This window comes from Lepus europaeus, chromosome 5 (assembly GCF_033115175.1).
Source record: "Lepus europaeus isolate LE1 chromosome 5, mLepTim1.pri, whole genome shotgun sequence".
Lineage (NCBI taxonomy): Eukaryota > Metazoa > Chordata > Mammalia > Lagomorpha > Leporidae > Lepus > Lepus europaeus.
Window position 1 is genome coordinate 132,815,778 of NC_084831.1, and position 26,305 is coordinate 132,842,082.

General features: G+C 40.9%; 1 protein-coding gene across 6 annotated transcripts in view; it reads left to right on the forward strand.

Annotated features, from left to right (window-relative positions):
- The window catches only part of POU2F1 (POU class 2 homeobox 1), a 182,637-nt gene that overhangs the window by 98,534 nt on the left and 57,798 nt on the right, over positions 1-26,305 (forward strand). For all 6 annotated transcript variants that reach the window (XM_062192677.1, XM_062192678.1, XM_062192679.1 and 3 more), the window contains one exon: positions 24,587-24,687. In XM_062192677.1, the coding sequence (XP_062048661.1) occupies positions 24,587-24,687 (101 nt within the window). The remainder of the gene's footprint in view (positions 1-24,586; positions 24,688-26,305) is intronic.

Sequence of the window (26,305 nt, forward strand, 5' to 3'; positions counted from 1 at the left end):
GGAGCAGCCAAGACTCTAACCAGTGCCCATATGGGATGCCGGCACTGCGGGCGGTGGCTTTACCTGGTATGCCACAGCACTGGCCCTAAAGAGTAACCTTTGAAAATTTAAAAAAAAAAAAGATAACTCTTTCTTTAAAATATGATAAGGAAGGGAAGGTGAAAAATGATAGAAAGTTAAGATAGAAGACAGAATCAAAACCAAGGAATAATTCACAACAGACTCATTTTTCTCGTTAAAGTCATTTAAGTGATCATTTGAGAGGGAGGCAGGGATAATACTAATAATAATTGCAGCAGCTTTTTGTGCATGGCCACCACTTGATTATTTACATATATGCTTTATATTGTAATTGTTAAAATGTTTCAGTAAGATCTCTGCCTGTCTTCCACATAAGGAAACTAAATTCAATACAGTTTAGTAATTTGCGATTAAAAGGTCATGAGCCTTTCATTACCCCACACCACCTTGTGGGAGATGACTGAATGAAATAGGTTAGGGGCTTAAGTAGAATGAAGGAGATTTGACATGGTTACTGTTAAGGAATTGAAATAAATAAATACATAAATAAATAGGATTGCTGAGCCTGTTGAGAATCAAGCTCAGATTAAAGAAAAATAAATGTTTAGCCTATCAATCCAACATGGTTATATGACCTTTCCATAGTCTAGCACAGCAGTGCAAAACCAGGAATGAAGAACATGGAAGATTGGATTCTTTTGCCAAAACAATATCTTCTCAACAAAAAAATCCATCTACACAAGAGGGGATGGTAATTCTATTCCTTATTACATAGCTGTGTGGACATGCATGTGTCAAGGATACTCTTTGAGGGAGATAATAATTCTATATTTCTCCCCTTTCCCAGCCCTTGGCAACCTCTAATCTATTCTCTGGCTCTATGAATTTAACTACTGTAGATATTCCATATCCAGTGAATCATGTAATATTTGCCCTTTTATGTCTGGCTTTTTTCGCCTAGCTCATAATTTTAACATTCATCCATGTTAACATGTATCAGAACCTCATTCCTTTTTATAACTGAGTTATTTGCTGTTGTATATATACACACCACATTTAGTTGATGCATTCTTCTGTTGGTGAATGCTTTTAGCCAGTGTGAATAATGTTGCAATGATCTTTGGTATAAGAGTATCTGTTTGAGTCCCTGTTTTCAAGTCTTTGAGATAGATACATTGGAGTAGAACTGCTGGGTAAAGCAAAAATAATACAAATTTATCACCGTACAGTGTGGGAGGTCAGAATTCCTGTAATCAAGGTATTGGGGGATCTATTCCTTCTAGGGACTGCAGAGTGCATTTCCTTCATTTTTCCAGCTTCTAGAGATTCCTGCATTCCTTGGTTTGTGTTCGCTTCCTCCATCCCCAAAACCAGATGTACAGCATCTTTGTCTCTCTCTCTCCCATCTCTTACTCCCCTCCTCTCTCCTTCTCTGTTCAGCTCCCCACCCCCTTCTTCACCCACATCTCCAGATTGTATTATTACATGTCATTCTCACTCTTTCTGCCTCCCTCTTTACCTTATAAGTACCCTTGGAACCCTTAACTTCATTAGATCTGCAAAATCCATTTTGCCACATGAGGTATTGTTCTCAGAGCTTCCAGGCATTAGAATATAGACATTTTTGAGGGGCCATTGTTCTGCCTGTCTCATATTTTACCCTAAAATAAACCTCATCAACTTTATTACAGATGACAGAAAAGTAAAGAAGTGTAGAGTCTTACCAACCTTGTTGGTGAAAAACAAAGCGTATTTTTTTATTTAAAGAAATACTGGACAAATGTTAAAGCCTTGCTCATTGTATTCAAGAGGCAGATTCCTTTAATTTGTCCCCTTGACAAATGGTCATCTTCCCCATGTCCTGGTCCATCCCCTGACACAGGCGTAGTACCTTTGATGCAGATTATGGCTCTCAGGAGATTCTCACCACTACAAATTGAGTGGCCTTGACCCTGCCTGTTGGTACACAGGGAGATTTAAATGTTATATGTTGGGGGTGGGGAGGGAGAAACTATAATTACCAAATCTGTGAGAATAGTCAGTGACATTTAAATTAAAATTATGCTTTTGTTAGAGTGAATGATTAGTTGATCCTTTTGCTAAGTGGTAACCTAATAACACATTTAGAATTCTATAAGTAGTGTTTATTCATTACTAATAGAAATTTGGTGCACTAATGAGAGGATTTATTTCTGAAATGTTGCTTTAAGCCCAGATTGTCAGAGATTGTCTATGATTCTTTCCCTTCTCCAGTAGAGGACAGTTTAGTTTCATATCCTGTCACTTTTTAAATAATTTTTCCCCCAACAGGTATAAAAGAATTCTCAATGTAAAAGAATTTTCCAGCCATGTTATACTTTACATGTTGCTTGAAGCAAAAAACTAGACTCTGTTACTCTTCTAATTAAATCCATTATGTAGCATCCTTGCCTAGAGCAATGGCAGTAGAAACTAGGGAACAAATTTAATGAGCCATTGGGGAGAAGTAGAGGAGATTGAGAGGGAGTACAAAATGAAGAAAAAGAGGAATCTAAAGATGAACACCTGAATTTGCCTTGGGGCTGGGACAGATGAGGTGCTATTCTCTGAGCAGGGAAAGCATAAGAAGGGAGTAGAGCTGATGATGAAGTGATGCATTTCAATTCTGAAAATGCTGTGTTTGGTGTACCTTGTGAGACTTGCAGGTGAAGATGTGGACAATTGAAGATAGAAAGATGTTCCTAAAGAGAGAAGTCTGGGTTGCTTGCAGAAGTTTTGGAATCCTTAAACTGAGAGATGGTGCTGGGAATAGAGTAGAATAAGCTGAGCAGAGAGTCAGGGACTCTCTGTGACTTTAAAAGGGCTGCTCATTCAGTAGGATGGCCACTGGCTGCATGTGGCCATTTAAATCAATTAAATTAATTAAAATTTAAAATTCAGTTCTTCAGTCACACTGACTGTATTTCTAGTGTCTAGTCATCATGTGTAGTTAGTAGCTAACATATTAGATTGCACATACATGGAGCATTTCTGTCATCACAGAAAGTTCTATTTGACAGTGCTTATATAGGCTAAGAACGAACAGCCCTGGAGATCAGAGGGAAACAGACACCAAACCAATTTCATAGAGTTTGTGTTCCGTGTGGTCAAGCCCTGCAGAGACGTTGAGTCATAAGAGGCTGAAAATGTGACCTTTGAATTTGAAAAGCAGTTGTTACCGGGACCTTTTAAAGCATACTGAGTAACCACTCAGACCTTGAAACCAAACCACCTGGATTCGGATCCTGCTTCTTTAACTGACTAGTTGTGTATCTGTGGGCAAATTCTTTCTTTCTGTGACATATCTTTCTTAGCAGTAAGATGGAGATAAGTAATAAAAATCCATCTCGTGATGCACCCATGGAGAGCAATTAGACGTGTGGCTCGGTGGCAGCCATGTATTATGAGTGTGATGATGATAACGTTTTAAATAGAGAAGGAAAGAGTGGCAGAGGAGGTCGGAAAGGCCCAGGGTGGAGCACTTGCAGTCTGATAGGAGGGGTAAGGACAGAATAGCCAAGTCTACAGAGTTCCTGAGAGGAAAGGAGGTATTTGGTTTCTAGCGCTGGTGGATGGAGTAGCCTAAAGTAGAAGATGTCCACCTCATTTTTAAGGTAGAGCTATGAGAGCAGGAAGGAGATAAAGATAGATGTGGGGGCCGGCGCCGCAGCTCAATAGGCTAATTTCCGCCTTGCAGCACCAGCACACCGGGTTCTAGTCCTGGTCGGGGCACCGGTTCTGTCCCGGTTGCTCCTCTTCCAGGCCAGCTCTCTGCTGTGGCCCGGGAGTGCAGTGGAGGATGGCCCAAGTCCTTGGGCCCTGCACCCCATGGGAGACCAGGAGAAGCACCTGGCTCCTGGCTTCGGATCAGTGTGATGTGCTGGCCGCAGCGCGCCAGGCGCAGCAGCCATTGGAGGGTGAACCAACGGCAAAGGAAGACCTTTCTTTTTCTCTCTCTCTCACTGTAGATGTGGGTATGTTTTTAGGTAGAATGGAGTGTAAGAAAGCACTGTAGATGGAATTAGCAACAGGCAGTTGGGAGTCGATTGTAAGAAAGTAGCCTAGACGTGGATAGTTCATTCAGATAAATAAACATTATAAGAAGACTTGATAGCGGCCAGCGCCGTGGCTTATCAGGCTAATCCTCCGCCTTGCGGCGCGTGCACACCGGGTTCTAGTCCCTGTTGGGGCGCCGGATTCTATCCCGGTTTCCCCTCTTCCAGGCCAGCTCTCTGCTATGGCCCGGGAAGGCAGTGGAGGATGGCCCAAGTCCTTGGGCCCTGCACCCGCATGGGAGACCAGGAGAAGCACCTGGCTCCTGGCTTCGGATCAGCGCGATGCGCCGGCCGCAGCGGCCATTGGAGGGTGAACCAACGGCAAAAAGGAAGACCTTTCTCTCTGTCTCTCTCTCTCACTATCCACTCTGCCTGTAAAAAAAAAAATAAAATAAAAAGGAGTGATTCCTACAGACAAACCAGCCTCTTGCTACTAAAAGATGGAGGAATTAAAAAAAAAAAAAAAAGAAGACTTGATAGCAAAGGGTCATAGTTCAATTAGGAATCTGATGTTTTAATAACATCAGATAAAGTCAGAAGTTAAGAGTTATACTTTGGTATTCAGGGAATTGGTGTTTCTGCGGAAGATAGGAACCTGCCACTGTTTAACTGGCTCATAACTGAAAGGTAAAGCCATTTGGGGGGCATTTGACTAGGTTGAGAGGCTGGAGAGATGGAGCAGGGCAAAAGTTTCATCAAGTTTTCTTTGCCAACAAAAATGGTATTGGTATTAGAATCAGGTACTTAGTTTTTTGGTTTCTTGGTCCTCAAAGTATTCCATTTATGTAATATATTTAAATTATTTGCAAAAGATGGTCTCGATAATTGGTTGATCATAAGTGATTCACTTTTCTACAGTTAAAAATTAAGTTAATAAAAGTATTAATAGACCCTTTCATCCACAGAGACTTAGCAGTTCAGTAGACGTTATCATCTGTAGAAATCGTGTCCTACGTCAGTGATGTGTAATCATGTGCAGGTGATACATAAAAGAAATTAAGAAAACATATACTGCTACTTAGGAAATAAAGGATGTGTAGTACAGTGCTGTGGGAAGTTTTAGCACATGTGCAGTAACGCTCCATCATGTACATGGCATATGTCATCTGTTTGGAACCTTTCTGTTGTCGTAAGTGATTCTCTTTCTGGAATTCCATTATCCCAGATTCTTCCTTTTTTGTGGTGACTGAGATGGAAGAAACCGTCTCCACACATACACCCTAAAACATAAGCAATAACTCACAGATTTCAATTTTTAAAATGCCATCATTTCTTTTAGATACAGCTAAATTTCTAAAGAGAATGCTAGGATGTATTATATAAATTTTAATTTCTAAAAACTGTTAATATATTTCTTTTTTTATTTTTTTAAGATTTTATTTATTTATCTTACAGGTAGAGTTATTGACAGTGAGCGAGAGAGACAGAGAGAAAGGTCTTCCTTCCATTGGTTCACTCCCCAAATGGCCGCAACGGCCAGCGCTGCGCCGATCCAAAGCCAGGAGCCAGGTGCTTCTTCCTAGTCTCCCATGCGGGTGCAGGGGCCCAAGCACTTGGGCCATCCTCCACTGCCTTCCCAGGCCATAGCAGAGAGCTGGACTGGAAGAGGAGCAACCGGGACTAGAACCTGGCGCCCATATGGGATGCCGGTGCCGCAGGCAGAGGATTAACCTGTGCGCCACGGCACCGGCCCCAGTATATTTCTTAAATAATGATTAAATATCTCAGAAAACTATTCTTTACAGATATTAAGATTTAGGAAAGATTATTTACAGTTAGGCTGGCCCTTAACGTCTTCCTAAAGGAAGTAGCGCCCAGGCTAGATATTGCAGTGACCAGGGCTCCCAGAGCTAGCTGAGAAAGTGAAGGGCATCTCCTTAGCTTTCCCTCCTGCCTCGCCTCCATTCCCCCTTGCCTGACTTCTCCTTTGTATTTCTTTTCCCACTTACACATTTAAAAAATAATATTCATAGGCTAGCAGTTACCATTTTCATCTTGGAGAAATGACAATAGGAAATGAGAGGATTTTTTTTTACCCAAAGATAGAGGTGCACTCGTGGGCAGAATTCAAACAGAAGTCGGTCTCGAGACCTCATAAGAACCAAATTATAGGCCGGCGCCGCGGCTCACTAGGCTAATCCTCGGCCTTGCGGTGCCGGCACACCGGGTTCTAGTCCCGGTCGGGGCACCGATCCTGTCCCGGTTGCCCCTCACCCAGGCCAGCTCTCTGCTGTGGCCAGGGAGTGCAGTGGAGGATGGCCCAAGTCTTTGGGCCCTGCACCCCATGGGAGACCAGAAGAAGCACCTGGCTCCTGCCATCGGATCAGCGTGGTGCGCCGGCTGCAGCGCACCTACCGCGGCGGCCATTGGAGGGTGAACCAACGGCAAAAGGAAGACCTTTCTCTCTGTCTCTCTCTCACTGTCCACTCTGCCTGTCAAAATAAAAAAAAAAGAACCAAATTACAGAGCAGGTGTTTGGCAAAAGGGTTAAGCTGCTACTCAGAATATCTGTATCCCCATATCAGCGTACCTGGATTTGAAGCTTGTGCTGTGGCTCACTGGGTTAAAGCCCCATCCTGAAGCACTGGCATCCCATATGGGCGTAAGTTTGAGTCCTGGCTTCTCCACTTCTGATCCAGCTCCCTACTGATGCACCTGGGAGGGACAGCAGAGGATGGCCCAAGTACTTGGGCCTCTGCACCCATGTAAGAGACCCAGAAGAAGCTCCTGGTTCTTGGCTTCAGCTTGGCTCAGCCCTGGCTGTTGCGGCGTGGCCATTTAGGGAGTGAACCAGCGGATGGAAGATCTCTGTCTTTCTCTTTCTCTCCTTCTCTCTTTCTGTGACTCTGGCTTTCAAATACATAATTAAGTTTGTTTTTTTTTTTTTTTTTTTTTTAATACCTAAATTCAAGTCCCAGCTCTACTTGCAGTGCGCATCCTCAGAGGCAGCAGATGATGGCTCAAGTACTTGGGTTCCTCCACTTGGGAGACTGGGTTGATTTTTGGGTTCCTGGCATTGGCTTGGCCCAGCCTTGGCTGTTACAGGTGTTTGGGGAGTGAATCAGTGGATGGAAGATCTCTGTCTTTCTCACTGTGTCTCTTTGTTTCTGTCTCTGTGTCTTTCAAATACATAAAAATAAAGTTTTAAAATCTATGCATAAATTTACTTCATTAAAGAAAAGAGATAACTTTAGAGACTGATCAATTTAATGACATTGAAATATGAATTGAAAGAAAGCTCACTTTAGGAAAAGTAAAACCGAACAGAAATTTAAGTTTTGCTACTGATTGTAATATGGTACAGAATTTGAGAAATACAGAATATTGTATTTACTATTAATGTTTTGATGTGTGTCCTATTGGGAGACTTTTTTCTTTTGCCACAGTTAGCTTCATTAAATATAGCAGTACTTTTCATGAACTTTAAATTTGATTTGATCCCTATCTAAAAAAATTTGTGTTTGTATAAAAGGAGTCTAGCTGGGCTAACAGGCTGTGAGGGGGATATCAAAGTCCCTAAGTTCTGACACCTCATCATCTTTTGTCTCCTTTGTAAGCCTGACTTTGACTCTAATTATTTTGAAGATTGATTTATTTATTTGAAAGAGTAATGGGGGGCGGGGGGGGGGGCTTGCCATCCCCTGGTTCACTCCTCAAATAGCCACAGTGTCCAGGACTGGGCCAGGCTGAAGACAGGCGCCAGGAGTTTAACCTGGGTTTCTCACATGGGTGGCAGGGACCCAAGTACTTGGGTCATCTTCCACTGCAGGTACATTAGCAGGGAGCTGGAATGGACTGGAACCAATTCTGTGATATGAGATGTTAGTTACTGTTGTCTGTGAATAATAGAGTAATTGGGAGACATTTGGGGCGGGACCAGAGGTGGGGTGCCATGGAACGCTCTGAATCTCAAGCTGGATTCATTTCCTACCCAGCTCAGTTATTTCATTGGAAGAACTTGTGTGTATTCTTGCTTTTCCTATTTGTGAAATTAGAAGGCTGACGAGTTGTTTCTAATGTTCCCCTTCAGTTTTGCCTTTTCCAAAATGGCTTATAATGAAATGTGACAGATGTGGCTTTTTAGTCTGGCTTCTTTCACTTAGCATGGTATGTTTGAGGTTCATCTATGTCATGTTTATTTTAGCTCAATTTTATTCTTCTTCCTCCTTCCTAGAAAACATTGCAGAAGTACCAGATGTGGTTTTATACTAAATAGGAAGTATAGATTATTGTCTTTAGCCTGAAGATCTGGGAAACATAAAGAAACGTGGCATTTGAGTTGGGTCCTGAAAGACTCTAAGTGCCTGCAACCCATGCATAGATAAGTGGTGTGGACTGTTCATAGAGAGGAAACCTCTATGCTCGAGCTAGATAGAAGTCTACCTGTCTCTCCACTGGGCCTTCCCTGTAAGCAGTGCTGCCTTGGGATTCACTTCAGACACTTTCCCTGACGCTCTTCCTTGCATATTCCCGGATCTTTTCCATTTCTGTTTGGCTGTTTTGTTTTGTAAAAATGATCACCTTTTGCTTACTGAGACAGTTGAAGCTAGCTGAGTTGGGTCTCACCACCTCCCTCCTCAGCATATTTTTTCTGTTTTTACCCATCTTTGCTTTTCTTTAGCATCTAACAAAGGAATAGCCTTCTTTTTCTCATGATCATAGCCCTCGACTTCTTACTCACTTCTGTTTCTTCAAGAGTCAAGGTGGTGGGATAGGGAGGGAGCTTTCTGCTCTAGTCTAGGGGGAAGATAGTTTAAAAAAACAAAAACACAGAGTGCAGTCTCAGGAAACAGTTATGGAGAAAATGGCAGAGGAAACTCCACTCAAATTAGAGGGACACTATGGACTTGTGATGTGCACAACTCGGGACCCCAGCAGACGAGAACCTCAGCACCAGCTTTGGGGTGAGGTGAGATCAGACTGCAGCAGCCCAAGCCACTGACGATAAAGCTGCAGGAAGAGCCTGGCGGGAGTCCAGTGTGGAGCCCTGTGGGGGACAGTGTACCTGCCAACCTAGAGGGAGAAAAAAGGGGGCATGTTTCTCTCCCTGACCACCCAACACTGGCATCCTATAACCAGCTGAGAAAGGGCAGGCACTATTTTGAAAATACTTAATAGCTGTGCCAGTTCATGTCTGTGCATCCAGCAACCAGGCAAGAGAAAACACCTGAGCCTGGCTGGGAGAATTGACAGGGGGCTCGGAGCTCATACCTGTAGGAGCCTTGTGTGTTGGGACTGTGAAAACACTGGCTGTGTGGGAAGGCACAGAGTGTGGCTGGGGTTTGGGGCAGTCACTGTGGGTGGCCCCACATGCTCTGGGCTCCCTGATCCCCTGGTGAGGGTCATTGCTGCAGGGTCTTTTTTGTGGATCTTGTGGCAGCACAGATGAAAATTGTACCCACTGCGGCTAGTGCCCAGGCAGTGGTCTCCTTTGAGAAGTGGAAGTGAGTGTGAGACTAAGCCAACAGAGCAGACCAAACTTCCCCTCTGATAAAATAAAAATAACAAAAAGATTTACCACTCAACTTGGGTGTTGCCTTACACACTCCCCTCATCCTGAAGCACTGAACAGAGCTTCTTGACTGTACCGAGCACAGGCCTCTGGGTATGCACTGACGGAACTGACACTCCACTAAGCCATGGAGGCATAACTCAAAGATAAAAGCCATCACAGAGGGGGGAAAAAAACCAACTAGTATCACCACAAATGCCTAGTAGTAAATGCAGCAATTCAAGAAATCAGAATAAGGAAGACAACATGATGCCCCCAAAAGAACACAACACTTCAGTACCAGGATGTGAAGATGAAGAGACTGACGAAATGCTAGAAAACGGAATTGAGAAAATTGATTGTAAAATTACTTAGAAGTAATCAGAAGCAAATTCATGAACTAAAGAAATGTGTACATGATATGAATGAATATTTTCCCACAAAATTGAGATGTTAGAGAAATCAAAATAAAATATTGGAAATGAAGAATTCAATAGAACAAATTAAAAATACAGTGGAAGGCCTTAAGAACAGACTCGTTGAGGCAGAAGAAAAGATATCCATGTTAGAAGACAAATCTCTACATATTGTACAGTCAGACCAAAAAAAGTAAGAAAACTAAAAATGATGTCAGAGATTTATGGGATACTATCAAGTGACCCAACATATGGGTCTTAGGAGTTCCTGAAGGCGTGGAAAGAGAGAATGGATTAAAAGGCCTTCTTTGGTGAAAGAATACAGAAAACTTCCTAAATTGGGAGAAGGAAAGGGACAACCAAGTAGAAACACATAGAACTCTCAATAGATATGATGAGAAAAGAACTTCACCACAACACGTTGTAGTCAAACTCTTTTAACAGTAAAACATAAAGAAAAATATTCTAAAATGTGCCCAAGAGGGACTGGCGTTGTAGCATGGTGGGCTGAGCCTCTGCCTGTGACAACATCATCCCATATGGGTGCCGGTTCTAGTCCCAGCTGCTCCTCTTTTGATCCAGCTCTCTGCTGTGGCCTGGGAAAGCAGTGGAAGATGGACCAAGTGCTTTGGCCCCTGCACTCCCATGGGAGACCTGGAAGATGCTCCTGGCTCCAGATTGGCCAGCTCTGGCTGTCACAGCCATTTGGGGAGTGAACCAGTGGGTGGAAGAACTCTCTCTGCCTCTACTTCTCTCTGTCTGTAATTCTACCTCTCAAATAAATAAAATCTTGTCAAAAAAGATGAGCATGGAAAGAAACACCAAATTACTTTCACAGGATCTCCAATTAGACTCAAAGCTGACTTCTCATCAGAAACCTTACAAGCTAGGAAAGAATGGTGAAATATGTAAGACTTAAGAGGAAAAAAAAACAAAAAACAAAACTGTCAACCCAGAATAATGCAAAGCTCTCATTTATGAATGAAGGTGAAATAAAAATCTTCCATAACAAACAGAAATTGAAAGAATTTGTCACCACTTGTCCAGCCTTACAAAAGATGCTTAACGATTTGCTACACACAGAAACACAGAAACATGGTCATCATTATGAAAGAAAATGAAGGCAGAAAAATCTCCAAGTAGAAGTACAAAGGAAATCCAAAGTAAACAATAGGAATATTTATGAAAAAATGGCAAGACCAAGATGTTCCTTATCAGTAGTCACCTTGAACGTAAATGGCCTCAACTCTGCATTCAAAAGATATAGACTGGGGCCACCCTGTGGCTCACTTGGTTAATCCTCGCCCACGGCACTGGCACCGGCATGCCATATGGAAGTCAGGTTCTAGTTCCGGTTGCTCCTCTTCCAGTCCGGCTCTCTGCTGTGGCCCCAGGAAGGCAGTGGAGGATGGCCCAAGTGCTTGGGCCCCTGCACCCGCATGGGAGATTAGGAAGAAGCACCTGGCTCCTGGCTTTAGATTGGCGCAGCACTGGCTGTTGTGGCCATTTGGGGAGTGAACCAATGGAAGGAAGACCTTTCTCTCTGTCTCTCTTGCTCACTGTTTATAACCCTACCTGTGAAATAAATAAATAAATAAAAGATATAGACTGGCTGAATGGATTAAAAATCAAAACCCATCTATTTGATGACTATGAGAAATCATCTCACCAACAAAGATACACACTAACTGTAAAGGAAAGGATGGAAAAAGATATTCCATGCTAACAGAAACTAAAAAAGAGCTGGTGTAACATCCTAATGTCAGACAAAATAGACTTTAACACAGAAACTGTTAAGAAAGACAAAGAAGGGCACTAGATAATGATGAAGGGATCAATTCAAAAGGAACACTGACTATTTTAAATGTTAATGCAGCTAATTACAGGGCAACTATAATCCATCTAAAGGGAGACATAGACTCCAATACACTAGTAATGGGGAACTTCAGTACTCCACTTTCAGAAATGGACAGATCAACCAGAAAGAAAATCACCAAGGAAACAACAGAGTTAATTAACACAATAGACCACAGGAACCTAACAGATTATCTACAGAACTTTTCATCCTACAGTTGCAAAATACACATTCTTCTCATTTCTGCATGGAACTTTCTCTAGGATCGACCACATGCTAGGCCATAAAACAATTTCAAAAAAGTCAAAATAATACCATGCATCTTCTCTAACCACAATGGAATGAAGCTGGAAATCAACAACTCAAGAATCTCTAAAACATATATAAACACATGGAGACTGAACATCGTGCTCCTAAATGAACAGTGAGTCATCGGAGAAATCAGAAAACTTCCAGAAACGAATGAAGATAATACCACAACATACTAAAACATATGAGATACAGCAAAAGCAGTGTGAAGAGGAACATTTATAGAAATTGCTACCTACATCAAGAAATTGGAAAGGCAGTGAATAATTGAGTGCATCTTAAGAACCTAGAAAAACAAAAGCAAACCAAATCCAAAACTATTAGGAGAAAAGAAATAATTAAAATTAGAGAAGAAATAAACACAGTTGAAACAAAACAAAAATACAAAAGATCAGCAAAACAGAAAGCTGCTTTTTGAAAAATATAAACAAATTGGCCCAACTAACCAAAAAAAAAGGGGGGGGGGGAGAAGATCCAAATCAATAAAATTAGAGTTGAAAAAAGAAATGTAACATCAGACACCTCAGAAATAAAAAGAATCATCAGAAATTACTATGAAGAGCTACAACAAATTGGGAAATGTAGAAGAAATGGATAGATTCCTAGATGTACACAACCTACCTAAACTGAACCATGAAGACATAGAAAATCTAAACAGACCAATAACGAAGACAGAAATTCAATCAGTAATAGAGGACCCTCCCAGCAAAGAAAAGCCCAGGCCAGGATGGCTTCACTGCTGCCTTATACCAGACATTTAAATAAGAGCTAACTCCAGTGTTTCTCAAGCTGTTCAAAAACAGGGCGAGGATTCTCCCAAACTCCTTCTATGAAGCCTGCATCACCTTAACTCCTAAACCTGAAAAAGATACAACGGAGAAAGAGAACTATAGACCAATTTCTCTGATGAACATAGACACAAAAATCCTTGGAAAATACCAGCCAATCAAATCCAGCAACACATCAGAAAGATCATTCACCTAGACCAAGTGGGATTTATTGCTGGTATGCAGGGATGGTTTAACATTCATAAATCAATGTGATCCATAACATTAACAAGCTGAAGAACAAAAACCATGTGATTATCTCAATAGATGCAGAAAAAACATTTGATAAAATACAACACCCTTTCATGATGATAACTCTAAGCAAACTGGGTATAGAAGGAACATTTCCTGACACAATCAAGGCAATTTATAACAAACTCATGGCCAGCATCCTACTTAATGGGGAAAAGTTGGAGCCATTCCCACTGAGATCCAAACCAGACAAGAATGCCCACTCTCACCGTTGCTGTTCAATATATCCTGGAAGTTTTAGCCAGAGCTGTTAGGTCAGAAAAAGAACAAAGGGAAACAAATTGGGAAGGAAGTTATCCCTGTTTGCAGATGACATGATTTTATATATAGGGAATCCAGAATACTCCACTAAGACACTATTGGAACTCATAGAAGAGTTTGGTAAAGTGGCGGATATAAAAGCAACACAGAAAAATCAACAGCCTTTGTATGCACAGACACTGCCATGGCTGAGGAAGAACTTCGGAGATCAATCCCATTCACAATCACTACCAAAAAATTAAATACCACGGAGTAAATTTAATGGAGGATGTCAGAGGTTTCTATGGTGAGAATTACAAAACAGTAAAAAAAGAAATAGAAGAAAACACCAAAAAAGTCAATGGATTGGAAGAATCAATATCATCAAAATGTCCATACTACTAAAAGCGATTTACAGATTCAATGCAATACCACTCATAGTGCCCTCAAACATCCACTCAAAATGGATCAGAGACCTAAATCTATTCCCCAATACCATCAAATTATTAGAGAACATTGGGGAAACTCTGCCAGTCACTGGCTTAGGCAAAGAGTTCTTGGGAAAAAAACCCCAGAGGCACAGGAAATGAAAGCCAAAATCAACAGTATGACATCACATTGAGAAGCTTCCATCTGCAAAAGAAACACTCAGCAAAGTGAAGAGGCAACCAACAGTGGGAAAAAATATTTGCAAACCATGCAACTGATAAAGGATTGATAACCAAAATATATAAAGAGATCAAGAAACTCAACAACAAAACAAAAACAGCCCAATTAAGAAATGGACAAAGGACTTAAACAGGCGTTTTTCAAAAGAGGAAATCCAGATGTCCAACAGACACATGAAAAAATGCTCAGGATCACTAGCATCAGGGAAATGTAAATCAAAACCACAATGAGGTTTCACCTCACCCCAGTTAGAATGGCTCTCATACAGAAAATCAACAAACAACAAATGCTGGTGAGGATGTAGATGGAAGGCTCTCCTAATCCACTGTTGGTGGGAATGTAAACTGGTACAGTCACTGTGGAAGACATTATGGAGATACCTCAGAAATATGTATATAGACCATATGACCCAGCCTTCCCACTCCTGGGAATTTTCCCAAGGGAAATGAAATCAGCATATGAGTTATCTGTACCCCCATGTTTATTGTAGCTCAATTCACAATAGTTAAGATCTGGAATCAACTAAATACTGGTCATAAAGAAATTATGGGATATGTACACCATGGAATACTACACAGCAATAAAAAATGCCATCCTGTCGATTGCAACAAAATGGTTGAAACTGGACAACATCATACTAGTGAAATAAGCCACTCCCAAAAAACAAATACTGTATGTTCTCCCTGACCTGTGATAACTAATGGAGTACCTGCCTAAAAGGTAATCTTCAGTGAAATTAGTACTTCAAGAATCAGTGACTTTGAACAGCCCTTGTTTCAGCTATTGAGGGACAGTTTTTTTGTCCATACATTTTGTTGGACTCAGTATAATTATATGCATATAAAGCTAATTGAAAATAGATCTTAGCAAAAAATAAGAATGGGACTAGGAGAGGGAGGAGGAAGAGGTTGGAAGTATGGGTGGGAGGGCAGGTACTGGAGAATAATCACTGTGTTGTATTTATGAAAAGCATGAAGCTTGTATTCCTTAAATAAAAGGTTTCTGGGGGAAAACAAATCTCTCAATCTCTCTCTCTTTCTCTCCTTCTCTGTCACTCTGCCTTTTAAATAAATAAGTCTTTAAAAAGGCAAAATTTAGAAAAAAATCTATCTCTTCTCATAATCGTCAGGCTCCTCTCCTGTGTCTTCGAACCCACTGTTTGTTGTTGTTGTTGTTGTTGTTGTTTTTTAATTTTATTTATTTGAAAGAGTTACAGAGAGAGGTAGAGAAAGAGAGAGAGAGAGATCTTCCATCTGCTGGTTCACTCCCAGATGGCCACAATGGCTGGAGCTGTGCCAATCCAAAGCCAGGAGCCAGGAGCTTCCTCTAGGTCTCCCACGTGGGTTCAGGGGCCCAAGGACTTGGGCCATCTTCTGCTGCTTTCCCAGGCCATAGCAGAGATTGGAAGAGGAGCAGCCAGGACTACAACCAGCGCCCGTATGGGATGCCAGCACTTCAGGCCAGGGCTTTAACCTCCTGCACCACAACAGTGGTTCCCCACCGTTGTTCTTACATCTTCAGTGTATCTCTCCCTCCCCATAGACTCTTTCAGTTGTTTAGCATGTTTAAGTTTCATCAAGCTAAAAACCTTTCCTTGCACCGTCTGTCCTGATTCACCGACACAGTGAGGCCCGCTCACTAATCTTGGCTCCATTACCATCTGATTTTTCCTTTGTTCTTTGTGATCTGGAAGTGTACCTAAAACTTTATTGCACTATTTTGTTGTTGTTGATACTTTTCTTTTACTGTTTTAGTAGTTGTAAAAAGCCTGTATGTAAGCGTTTATGAGAATTGTTCAAAAAGTAATGGGAAGGGCCAGCACTGTGTCACAGCAGATTAAAGCCCTGGCCTGAAGCCCCAGCATTCCCATATCGCTGTCGGTTCAAGTCCTGACTGCTCCACTTCCAGTTTAGCTCCCTGCTAATGCTCTGGGAAAGCAGCAGAAGATGGCCCAAATGCTTGGGCCACTGCACCCACTTGGGAAGCTCAGAAGAAGCTCCTGGCTCGTGGATCCTGGCTCCTTGCTTCTGGCTTTGGCCTAGCCCAGCCCCATCTGTTACAGCCATTTGGGAAGTGAACCAGCAAATGGAAGATCTCTCTCTCTCTCTCTCTCTCCTTCTCTCTTTAACTGTGACTTTCAAATAAATAATCTTTTAAAACATAGTAATAGGAACGAGCATTTTGTCTAGCCACAAGTTGGGATGCCTGCATTGCATATCACAGAGCTTGCATTCAAGTCCCAGCTCTGCTCCCAGTGCCATCCTCCTAAAGTGTTCAAGTGACTGAGTTCCTGCCACCCACATAGCAAAATAAATAAGTCCCTGGCTTCTGACTTTGGCCTGGCATTGAGGGCATTTGGGTATGAACTAGCAGTTGGCAACTCTCACTCAAATAAAAATAATTTGTTTAGAGGAAAATAAAATTGAAACTTATTTGGGTTTAAGAAATTTGAAATCCATACATAGTTTATATTCATACAGTGCATAGCTATGAAATTTTTCAAGGTTACTGATTGTATATGATTCCAAAATATTTTTTTGCATCAAAATAAACTTGTCTTTTAACTCCATTTTTTGTGAACTTTTGGAGTGCCTTTCTGTGTATTGTTTAAGCATTTATGTATCTATCAATCCAGCCACAAAATAGTGTATTACTATTACACAGAAGGCTACTGTAGGTCCACTCTGATCATCCTCCATCCTAATATTAATACTGATTACTTATTAGAAAGATAGATCAACAGAGAGAGAGGGAGAGAGATCTTCCATCCACTGATTCACTCCCCGAAAGGCCACAACAGCCAGATCTGAGCCAAAGCCTTGAATCAGGAACTTCATCCTGATCTCCCTAATGGAAGGCACACCCAACCATTTGGACCATCATCTGCTGCCTTCTCAGGTTCATTAGCATGAAGCTGGATCAAAAGTGGAGCAGCCAGGGCTCAAACTCCACTCCACTCTGCGATGCCAATTTCAGAAGCAGTGGCTTCACCTGTTGCACTGCAATTCAACTCCCACCTTGCTTTTCTTTGAAATTCTTTTTTTGTTTTTTGGTCCATTTTTCCTTGAACAATACAATACTTTGATTTGCTTATTTACGTCAAATCATACTGTGTATATTAGGTTTCTTTTGCTTAACATTCTGTTTTTGAGATTCATGCATATTAGTGAGTGTCTATAATTCATTTTCAGTGGTTATATCACATCATAGGAATGGATCATAGTTTTCCTGTCCATTCTGTTATTGATGAGCATGTATATTGTTTCTAGGCTTTTGGTATTAAAAGCAATACCACTACAAATCATTTGAACTTATCTGTGTATATATATATGGGAAAATCTCCAGAGTATCTTCTTAGGTGTATCATTGCTGAATTTCTAGTTACATACTGGTTTATACCACTACCAACAACACATGAGAATTTCACTGTCCTGCCAAAATTGTTACTCATCATCTTTATAATTTTGGCCAGTATGTTGGATGTAAATTGGCATCTCATTGAGGTTTTAATTTGCATTTCCAAGGAGACTGAACATTGTTTTCTGTGTTTATCGACCATTTGCATTTTTGCTTTAGTAAATTCCTGTTTGCTTCTTTTGACCGTTTTTGCTGTTGGGTTGCTTTTGTTTTTTATTTGTAAATGGGTCTTTATTGATTTGAAAGGCAGAGTGATCCAGGTAGGGGATGGGACAGAAATAAAGAGATCTTCCATCTGCTGGTTCACTCCTCAAATGGCTGCGACAACTGGGACTTGGCCAGGCGAAAGCTAGGAGCCTGGACCTCCATCAGGGTCTCCCACATGGGTGACAGGGACGCAAGTGCTTGAACCATCTTCCATTACTTTACCAGGCACATTAACAGGGAGCTGGATCAGAAATGGAACAGCTGGGACTTGAACTGGCACTCCAATAGAGGATGCTGTTGTAAGCAACATCTTAACCTGCTGTGCCACAGTGCCAGCCCCTGGGTTGACCTTTTTCTTACTGATTATAGGATCTCTTTTTGTATTCTGAATACAAATCTTTGTATGGATTGCAGTTATTTTCTTCTTTTCATTCACTTTATGTAGCCCTTTTCGGAATAGACCTTTTAATTCTAATGTGGTTAAATTTAATGTCTTTTCACTTTTGGATCCTGATAAAGAAATCCTTCCCTTTCCTAAAATTATATTTTCTATTTCATGCTTAGACCTTTAATCCTTCTGAAATTGTCTTTTCCTTACTCTCACTCCTTTTTTTCTTTCGTTAAGATGTGATGTGGCATAAGTTCATTTTTTCCTGTATGGATACCCAGTTACCAGTTTTTGAAAATTCCATGTTTTCTTCATTCCTGTTATGTTTCAAGTATTCATGGGTAGGTGCAGCTCTGTTTCTGGACTCTCCACTCTGGTCTTTTTGTTTATTCCTGCACTAATATCATACTACACTGATTATTATTGCTGTGTGATAAGTCAGCAATATCAAGTGATACCTTGATAATGCACATCCTCCAGTTTTTAAAGAACATGCTGGCCCTTTACCTGGCTATTTAAGTTTTATAGTCAGCTTAAGTATTATCCTACTGGCACAAAAAAGAAAAAAATAATTTTCTGAGATGATTAAATTGCCTAAAATCCATTCATCAGTTTGGAGAGAACTAACAACTTTACAATGTTGAGTTTTCCCATAACTGAGCATTTATGATGTCTTCTTTATTGTTTTTAATAAGGCTTCATACTTCTCTGCTATAGGACTGGCTATATTTTTTTAATAGATTTGTTGCTAGGACTTTATATATATATATATATATATGTTTTTTTGACAGAGTGGACAGTGAGAGAGACAGAGAGAAAGGTCTTCTTTTTCCTTTGGTTCACCCCCCCAATGGCCACTGCGGCCGGCACACCACACTGATCCAAAGCCAGGAACCAGGTGCTTCTCCTGGTCTCCAAGATGGGTGCAGGGCCCAAACACTTGGGCCATCCTCCACTGCACTCCCGGGCCACAGCAGAGCGCTGGACAGGAAGAGGAGCAACCAGGACAGAATCCAGCGCCCCAACCAGGACTAGAACCCGGTGTGCCGGGGCCGCAGGTGGAGGATTAGCCTATTGAGCCACGGCACCAGCCCAGTCTTTTTTTGTTTGTTTTGAAAAGCAGAGTGTCAGACAGAGATACCTTCCATCCATTGATTTGCTTCCTAAATACTGAGCCATGCTGACACTGGAGCCAGGAGCTCCATCTGGCTCTCCCACCTGGGTTGCTAGGTAACCAAGTACTTGGGCCATCCTGTGCTGCCTTCCCAGGTGCATTAGCAGGCAGCTGGATGGGAAGCAGAGCAGCTGGGATTGGAACCTGCACATCAGAGGCACCAGCAGCAGGTTAATCTTGTGCCGTAACACTGGCCCTGCCTTATGCTGTGAGTGCTGCAAATAAAATCTTTAGAAACTTTTTTCATTTGGCTTATATGAAGGCAATTTTTAAGGAGATTTTGATGTTGATTTTATTTTTTAGCACTTGTTGTTATCAAGAAAATTCCTATGCCTAAGTTTTTTATTATAAATAGATATTGAATTTGTCTGAGTTTTTCTGTGTCCTTTAAGGTGATTGTAAAAATTTTCCCCCAACCACTGAATGTAGTCAGTTCCATTAATTGATTTTTTTTTTAAAAAACTCAACTAATCTTTGTATTCCTGGAATAAATCCACCTCATTCTGTGTTACTAGATTAAGTTTGCTATTATTATTTAGGATTTTCCCATTTGTTTTTTTGAATGAAATGGGCTTGTATTTTGTTTTTGTTGTTCTTATCTTTGTCAGGTTATTGGTACCAAAGTTCTGCTGGCCTCATAAAATGAGTTAGGAAGTATTTTCTGTTTTTTGTTTTAATATCTTATTCTGTAGAAAACTTTGTAAAAGATTGGAATTATTTCTTCCTTGAATTTTTAGAAGCTCCCTTGAGTAAAATTATCTAGGTTTGGTGTTCTCTTTGGTGGAAGACTTTTACTTACTAATTCAGTTTCTTTTAAGTGCTGTGGGACTTTTGGAGTTTTCTATTTCTTTTTGAGTCAGTCTTGGTGAGTTATATTTTCCAAAGAGTACCCATTTCTGTATTTTAATTTTCTTGGCATGAAGTAGTTCATGACATCCTCTCATATTTAAAAAAAAAAGATTTATTTATTTATTTGAAAGAGTTACAGAGAGGCAGAGAGGGAGGGAGGGAGGGAGGGAGAGAGAAAGAGAAAGAGAGGTCTTCCATCCGCTGGAAGAAAGAGAGAAATCTTCCTTCCACTGGGTCACTCCCCAAATGGCCACAACGGCTGGAGCTGGGCTGATCAGAAGCCAGGAGCCAGGAGCCTCTTCTGGGTCTCCCAAGTGGATGCAGGGACCCAAGGGCTCGGGCCATCTTCTACTGCTTTCCCAGGCCATAGCAGAGAGCTGGATTGGAAGTGGAGCAGCTGGGTCTCAAACCAGCGCCCATATGGGATGCCAGCACTGCAGGCGGCAGCTTTACCCACTATGCCACAGCGCTGGCCCCCATCCTCTCATCTTTTTAACCTGCATCATTTTTTAGTTATGCTTTTTTAGTTGTTAGCTTTCTCCTTCCCTGTATGTTCATGTTTATCTTACCAGATGTTTGTGAGTTATACGATTCTTTTGAAAGAACTAAATTAGTGGTTTTTTTATTTTTCTATTTTGTTAATTATTGGTAATTCTATAACATTTCATTTGGTTTGATTTCTTTCTCAATGCTCTGATTTTCTACTCTACCAATTGACTGCATTAAAGTGCCGGGCCTCATAGCTTGAGCTTCCCTGGCTCCTGAAATACTAGTCTTGAGGGAATTATTTCCTACTTTTCAAACTATTCCTTTTCTGGGTCTCTTTGTGTACATCTCCTAATGTAAGTGACAGGTTGTCTTCAACCTGCTTTTCTCTATACCAATCATTTAGTGATCAACATTTTTGCTTTCTTAATTTATCACTTTTCTGTAAGTAACTAGACAATCAGGGAACCTGGTTCCTGTAGGCTGGCTTCTCCACTAACTAGCCGTGCGATCTCAAGCAGTTAACTTATTTCTTGGAGCTTAGGTTGCAGGATCTCTGAGGTTCAGCCCAGCAGCAATTCTGTTCCAGTGACAAAATTATCAATTTTTAGCTGTGGCTGTGGCTGTGGGTATCTCTAAGTGCCTTCTGGACCACTTTTCTTAGATACTTTGTCAGGATTCCTCAAACTCAGTTTTTCTTAAATTACTCTTCTTGGATAAATCACCTTGTCTCCCACTGTATTTTTATTTCAGTTCCTCTGTTACTCTAGGCACATTTGATTTTGGTTCTTACAGCCTCTATCTCCTCATACCTATCTCTTGCTCCAGTGCAGTCAAGTTATGTGCCTCTGTTTCCCTTTCCTTCACTCTTTGCTCAGTTAGGTCTTCTTGTCTTATAAGAACAATTGCTGTGTAGTATCTGCTTTTTTCTACCCCTCACCTCCCAGTGGAGCCTCATTAACCTTATTTTAAAAAAGTTACCTGCCTTTGCATCTTAAATCTCTGTACTCTTTTTTTTGTTTGTTTTTAAAATTTATTTATTTATTTATTTATTTGAAAGCCAGAGTTACAGAGAGACTGAGAGTTCTTCCATCTGCTGATTCACTCCCCAAATGGTGGCAACAGCCAGAGCTGGGCCAGGCCAAAGCCAGGAGCTAGGAACTTCTTCTGGGTCTCCCTGCATGGGTGCTGGGGCCCAAACACTTGGTCTGTCTTCCACTGCTTTCCCAAGCACATTAGCAGGAAGATGGATCAGATGTGGAGCAACCAGGACTTGAACCAAGTGCCCATTTGGGATGCTGGCTTTGCAAGCAGAGGTTAAACCTACTGTACTCATTTTTATCTGAATTGCTGTCTAGTAGTGTTCTCTTCATCTTCCTGCCTCTGGGTACTGTTTGGCCCTCTTTTTGGAACTGGTCAGTTAGATGAGGGCACAGGAGAGGTTCAGGACACTAGCTTAGTATATGCATAGATCCCAGAGAAAGAGGCATGGGAAGTGTTGCAGGGCCACGTGGGAAAGACACTCTTGATAGTCTGGAGGTAGAAGGCAGGCAGGGAAAGGTTGAGGCTGCTGCCTTTGGGAAAGGCCATGCAGAGCTGGATAATATGAATAATTGCATAGGGCTCCACGCTAGAGGATTGGTTTCTGGTTGCCTGAAATGATTAGGGCAGAGGACTGTGCCTCCAGAGTGTGATAGAGGAGGCCTGACTTTGGATTAGCTTTCATGTCACACACATGCTTCTAGTTGAGCCCTTTGCTGTCTCTGAGAATTAACTATCCCTGTCTTTGAGAATTTACTATCCTCCAGCCAGAGGAGTTTTTTAAAGATGTCAAAATATCTTGAGATATAAAATTTTTTAATATTTAAAATATAAATACTGTACATTCATCCCATTTCTCTAACAGATATAGTCAGGACACTTAAATAATACTACTAATAGACTGTTGTGCCAGGAATACCAGAAATTAGTCAGTTTTGTATAATTTAGTGCTTTGTGACTTACAAGGAGTTTGTTATCACTTTTATGGGAACTTGGAAGAGAAACCATTGTATAGCATTTTCATGAACTTCATGAGTAAAATATTTGGTCCTGAAAGATTTCGTTTTGGTGGTGTGTTAATCCCTAAGTGCTTGTCTGTGTTTGTCAAAACCTCATCATATTTTGGTGTTGTTGATTTACTTAATATTTCTTGAGCATATTTCTGTAATGTTATACAATTTTTCTCTGCTTTATTGAGGAATGATTGGCAAATAATCCAATGGTATACAATCTTAAAACCTTCACAGAGGGACGAATTTCGAATGAAGAGACAGAGATAGCAACTAATGATAAAATGCACAACCTTAAAGAAACTTCTCTATGTGATTTATGTGATTATAATTCAAATTTTACTTCATGCTGATTTCTGATTACTTGATATGAGCATGTTACTCATTTAATTTCATTAACCATGAATGTCTGTAGTTCTGTAACTTTCTATTTGTGGGAAACTTTAGAAAAAATTATAAAAAATAATTCCAAGGGTTTTTTTGTTTTGTTTTGTTTTGTTTTGTATTGACAGGCAGAGTGGATAGTGAGAGAGAGAGAGAAAGGTCTTCCTTTTTGCCGTTGGTTCACCCTCCAATGGCCGCTGCGGCCGGCACATCGTGCTGATCCGAAGCCAGGTGCTTCTCCTGGTCTCCCATGCGGGTGCAGGGCCCAAGGACTTGGGCCATCCTCCACTGCCTTCCTGGGCCATAACAGAGAGCTGGCCTGGAAGAGGGGCAACCGGGATAGAATCCGGCGCCCCAACCGGGACTAGAACCCGGTGTGCCGGCGCCGCAAGGCGGAGGATTAGCCTGTTGAGCCACGGCGCCGGCCCCAAGGGTTTTTTTAAGGAAGTAAAATGTGTATACATTTCTTTTATAATTATATCATGGAAACCTGAAATATCCCTCTGGGTCATGTGATATTCCTAATTATTTAGTGACATCTTTGCCAAAAATCGGGATCTGTAGTGGCATTAAGGTCCTAGCATGTACTCTCCTAAGTGGTCTGTAGTGGTAGTGTGTGTATACCTGGTGTGAAGATGGGATGATGGGGTGCTTGTGTGGTAGGAACTGGAAGTGTAGGGTCATACCATATGTCTAGACAATTCTTGCAGCTTCCTATGGTTTGGTATACTTTATTCAGTAAAGTAATTTTTTTATTCAGCATTCTGGGTTTTCTTAAATAATAATTGGATATGGTAATTTGAAAACAATACATTATATCTCTCAGAAAATACAGGATGGTGTGTCTTTCCATAAATTAGGCCTGTTTCAAAATCAGATCACAAAGCACTGATGTATTATTTCAAAAATAATTCTAGAGCCTTGACTAATGACGTATTCAACAGTCTCTACTTTCAGACTGAATAAATCAGTACAACTATTTTGTTTTCCTTGTGTTTATTGTGTAAAAGGTTGTGTTTGACATGAGGTTGTCATTCATTAAAATGTTTAAATTAATAATAAGTCCTTGTCCTTGGAAGAGTATCAGGGAATTTTTTTTCCCCCAAGCCAACTATCAGTAAAATGAGAAAAGAGCCCAGTACCTCTTTAGAACTCTGTCTCTGCTCTTTAGTGTTAATGCCTTGTCCAGCCTCAGTTGCTACAATCAACTGCACTCATATCTGGATTCTCTAAAATTATCTTATTATTCTAATTTGTTTCTTAAGTGTTGTGAGTGTTCATATACTTGTCCTGCAATCCTGCCTTTAGGAGAGAAACCGTTTACTGTATAGCCTTTTTTTCAAATCCCTTCTCTTCTGTGGAGGTACTTAGAAAGTGCTTATTTAAAATAGATACCTGATGAATTGAAGTTTATTATTTCATTTCACTTGTGTTTTCATTTCTTTTAATAGTTACAGTTACTTTGCTTGCTTTCTAGGCACACAAACCAATGGGCTGGACTTTCAGAAGCAGCCTGTGCCTGTGGGAGGAGCAATCTCAACAGCCCAGGCCCAGGCTTTCCTTGGACACCTCCACCAGGTAGGGTGTTCTGCTGAACCATAAGTGCGAGTAAAAGATGGAGGAACAAAATGCCATAGCCTGGGGAAGTTATTCCAGAACGTGGGACTTGTAAAATTACTTAAAGCCTGGTGCTCATCACAGCTAATGGCATTATTCTGAAAATGGTTAATATGGTATCCTGTCGTTCAGCTGACTGTGGAGTCCTTGAACCCACAACTGTGTGGAAGAAAAGGAAATCCTTTTGAATGGAATGGGAGTAACAGCTGTGCAGCTGTTTTTATACACGTGAGCATGAGTCTGGTGCTAACTGAAGGCAGGAAATCACCGGAGTCCTCCTGAGTGCTGTAGCTGCATTGCTGCAGAAGGCCCTCCACTCAGAGCTCATCGCCTCCCTTCAAAGGATTTCAGGCTTTTGATTTGGGCAGCCACTTAGAGCTTTTTGCTTGAATGTTAACCCCAGTTCAGAGTTCAAAAAGGCCTGCCTCACCTTTAGTGCCCTTAAATCATGTGATTTTCTTTCTGACTCTAAGATAGGACATGTATTCTATTTGTTCATGTTTTAGTTGTAATTTAGAAGAAAAGGGAGTACAAAAACAAACACATGCTACTCAGGAGTTTGGAGGTCTGGAAGCTAGTTGAAAATGAAAAGCAAGCAGTGGAAAATTGTCTCAACCGATTGATTTATTTTATATTTACAATTTTTTATTAGAGCAATATGTTGTACTCCAACTGTGGTGACTAGCAGTGTTGATAGCAATGACACTAACCCTGAATACCTAAGGGTAGTGGTAGTGTTAGATTTGTGAAAAATTCATATGGACATAAAACTTCCCATGTTTCATGTTAACATGTTAAGTTACTGGGAAATGAACATGTCATACTGCTTTAGGCTTTTCATTGAAATATGCTTACCAGTGGCCTTAACTATAAAAGCAGCTCCTAAACTTGAGAACAGGTCAAATTTTGAGAAAGCTTTTTTAAAAAATATTTATTTATATTTACTTCAAAGGCACAATTAGAGAGAGAAATATCTTCCATCCACTGGTTCACTCCCAAATGGCCACAACAGCCAGGGCTGGGCCAAACCAAAGTCAGGAGCCAGGAGCTTCTTCCAGGTCTCCCACACAGATGCAGGGGCTCAAAGACTTGGGCCATCCTCTACTGCTTTCATTAGTAAGGAGCTGGATTGGAAGTAGAGCAGCCCATATGGGATGCTGGCATCACAGGCAACAGCTTTACCCACTATGCCACAGTGCCGGCCCCAAGAAAGCTATCCTAAAGTCCGTTTGCTTGTCTGTGAATTCAAAGGGATACCACATAGGCAGCACTTAGCGTCTTGAGTGAGGCCTGGTGACACATTTTTGCTCTGGCACAAAACTGTGCTTATTCAGTACTCTCATACTTCACCCATCTGTGGTTTTACTTTCCATGGTTTTGTTCCAAAAATACTAAATGGAAAATTCCAGAAATAAGTAATTAATAAGTTTTAAGAAACTTTTATTATAGTATATTATTAAAGTTGTTCTGTTTTATTATTTAATCTCTTACTATGCCTAATTTATAAATTACACTATCATAGGAGATATATATGATTATGAAAAAAATATGGTATATACAAAATTTAGTATTATCCATG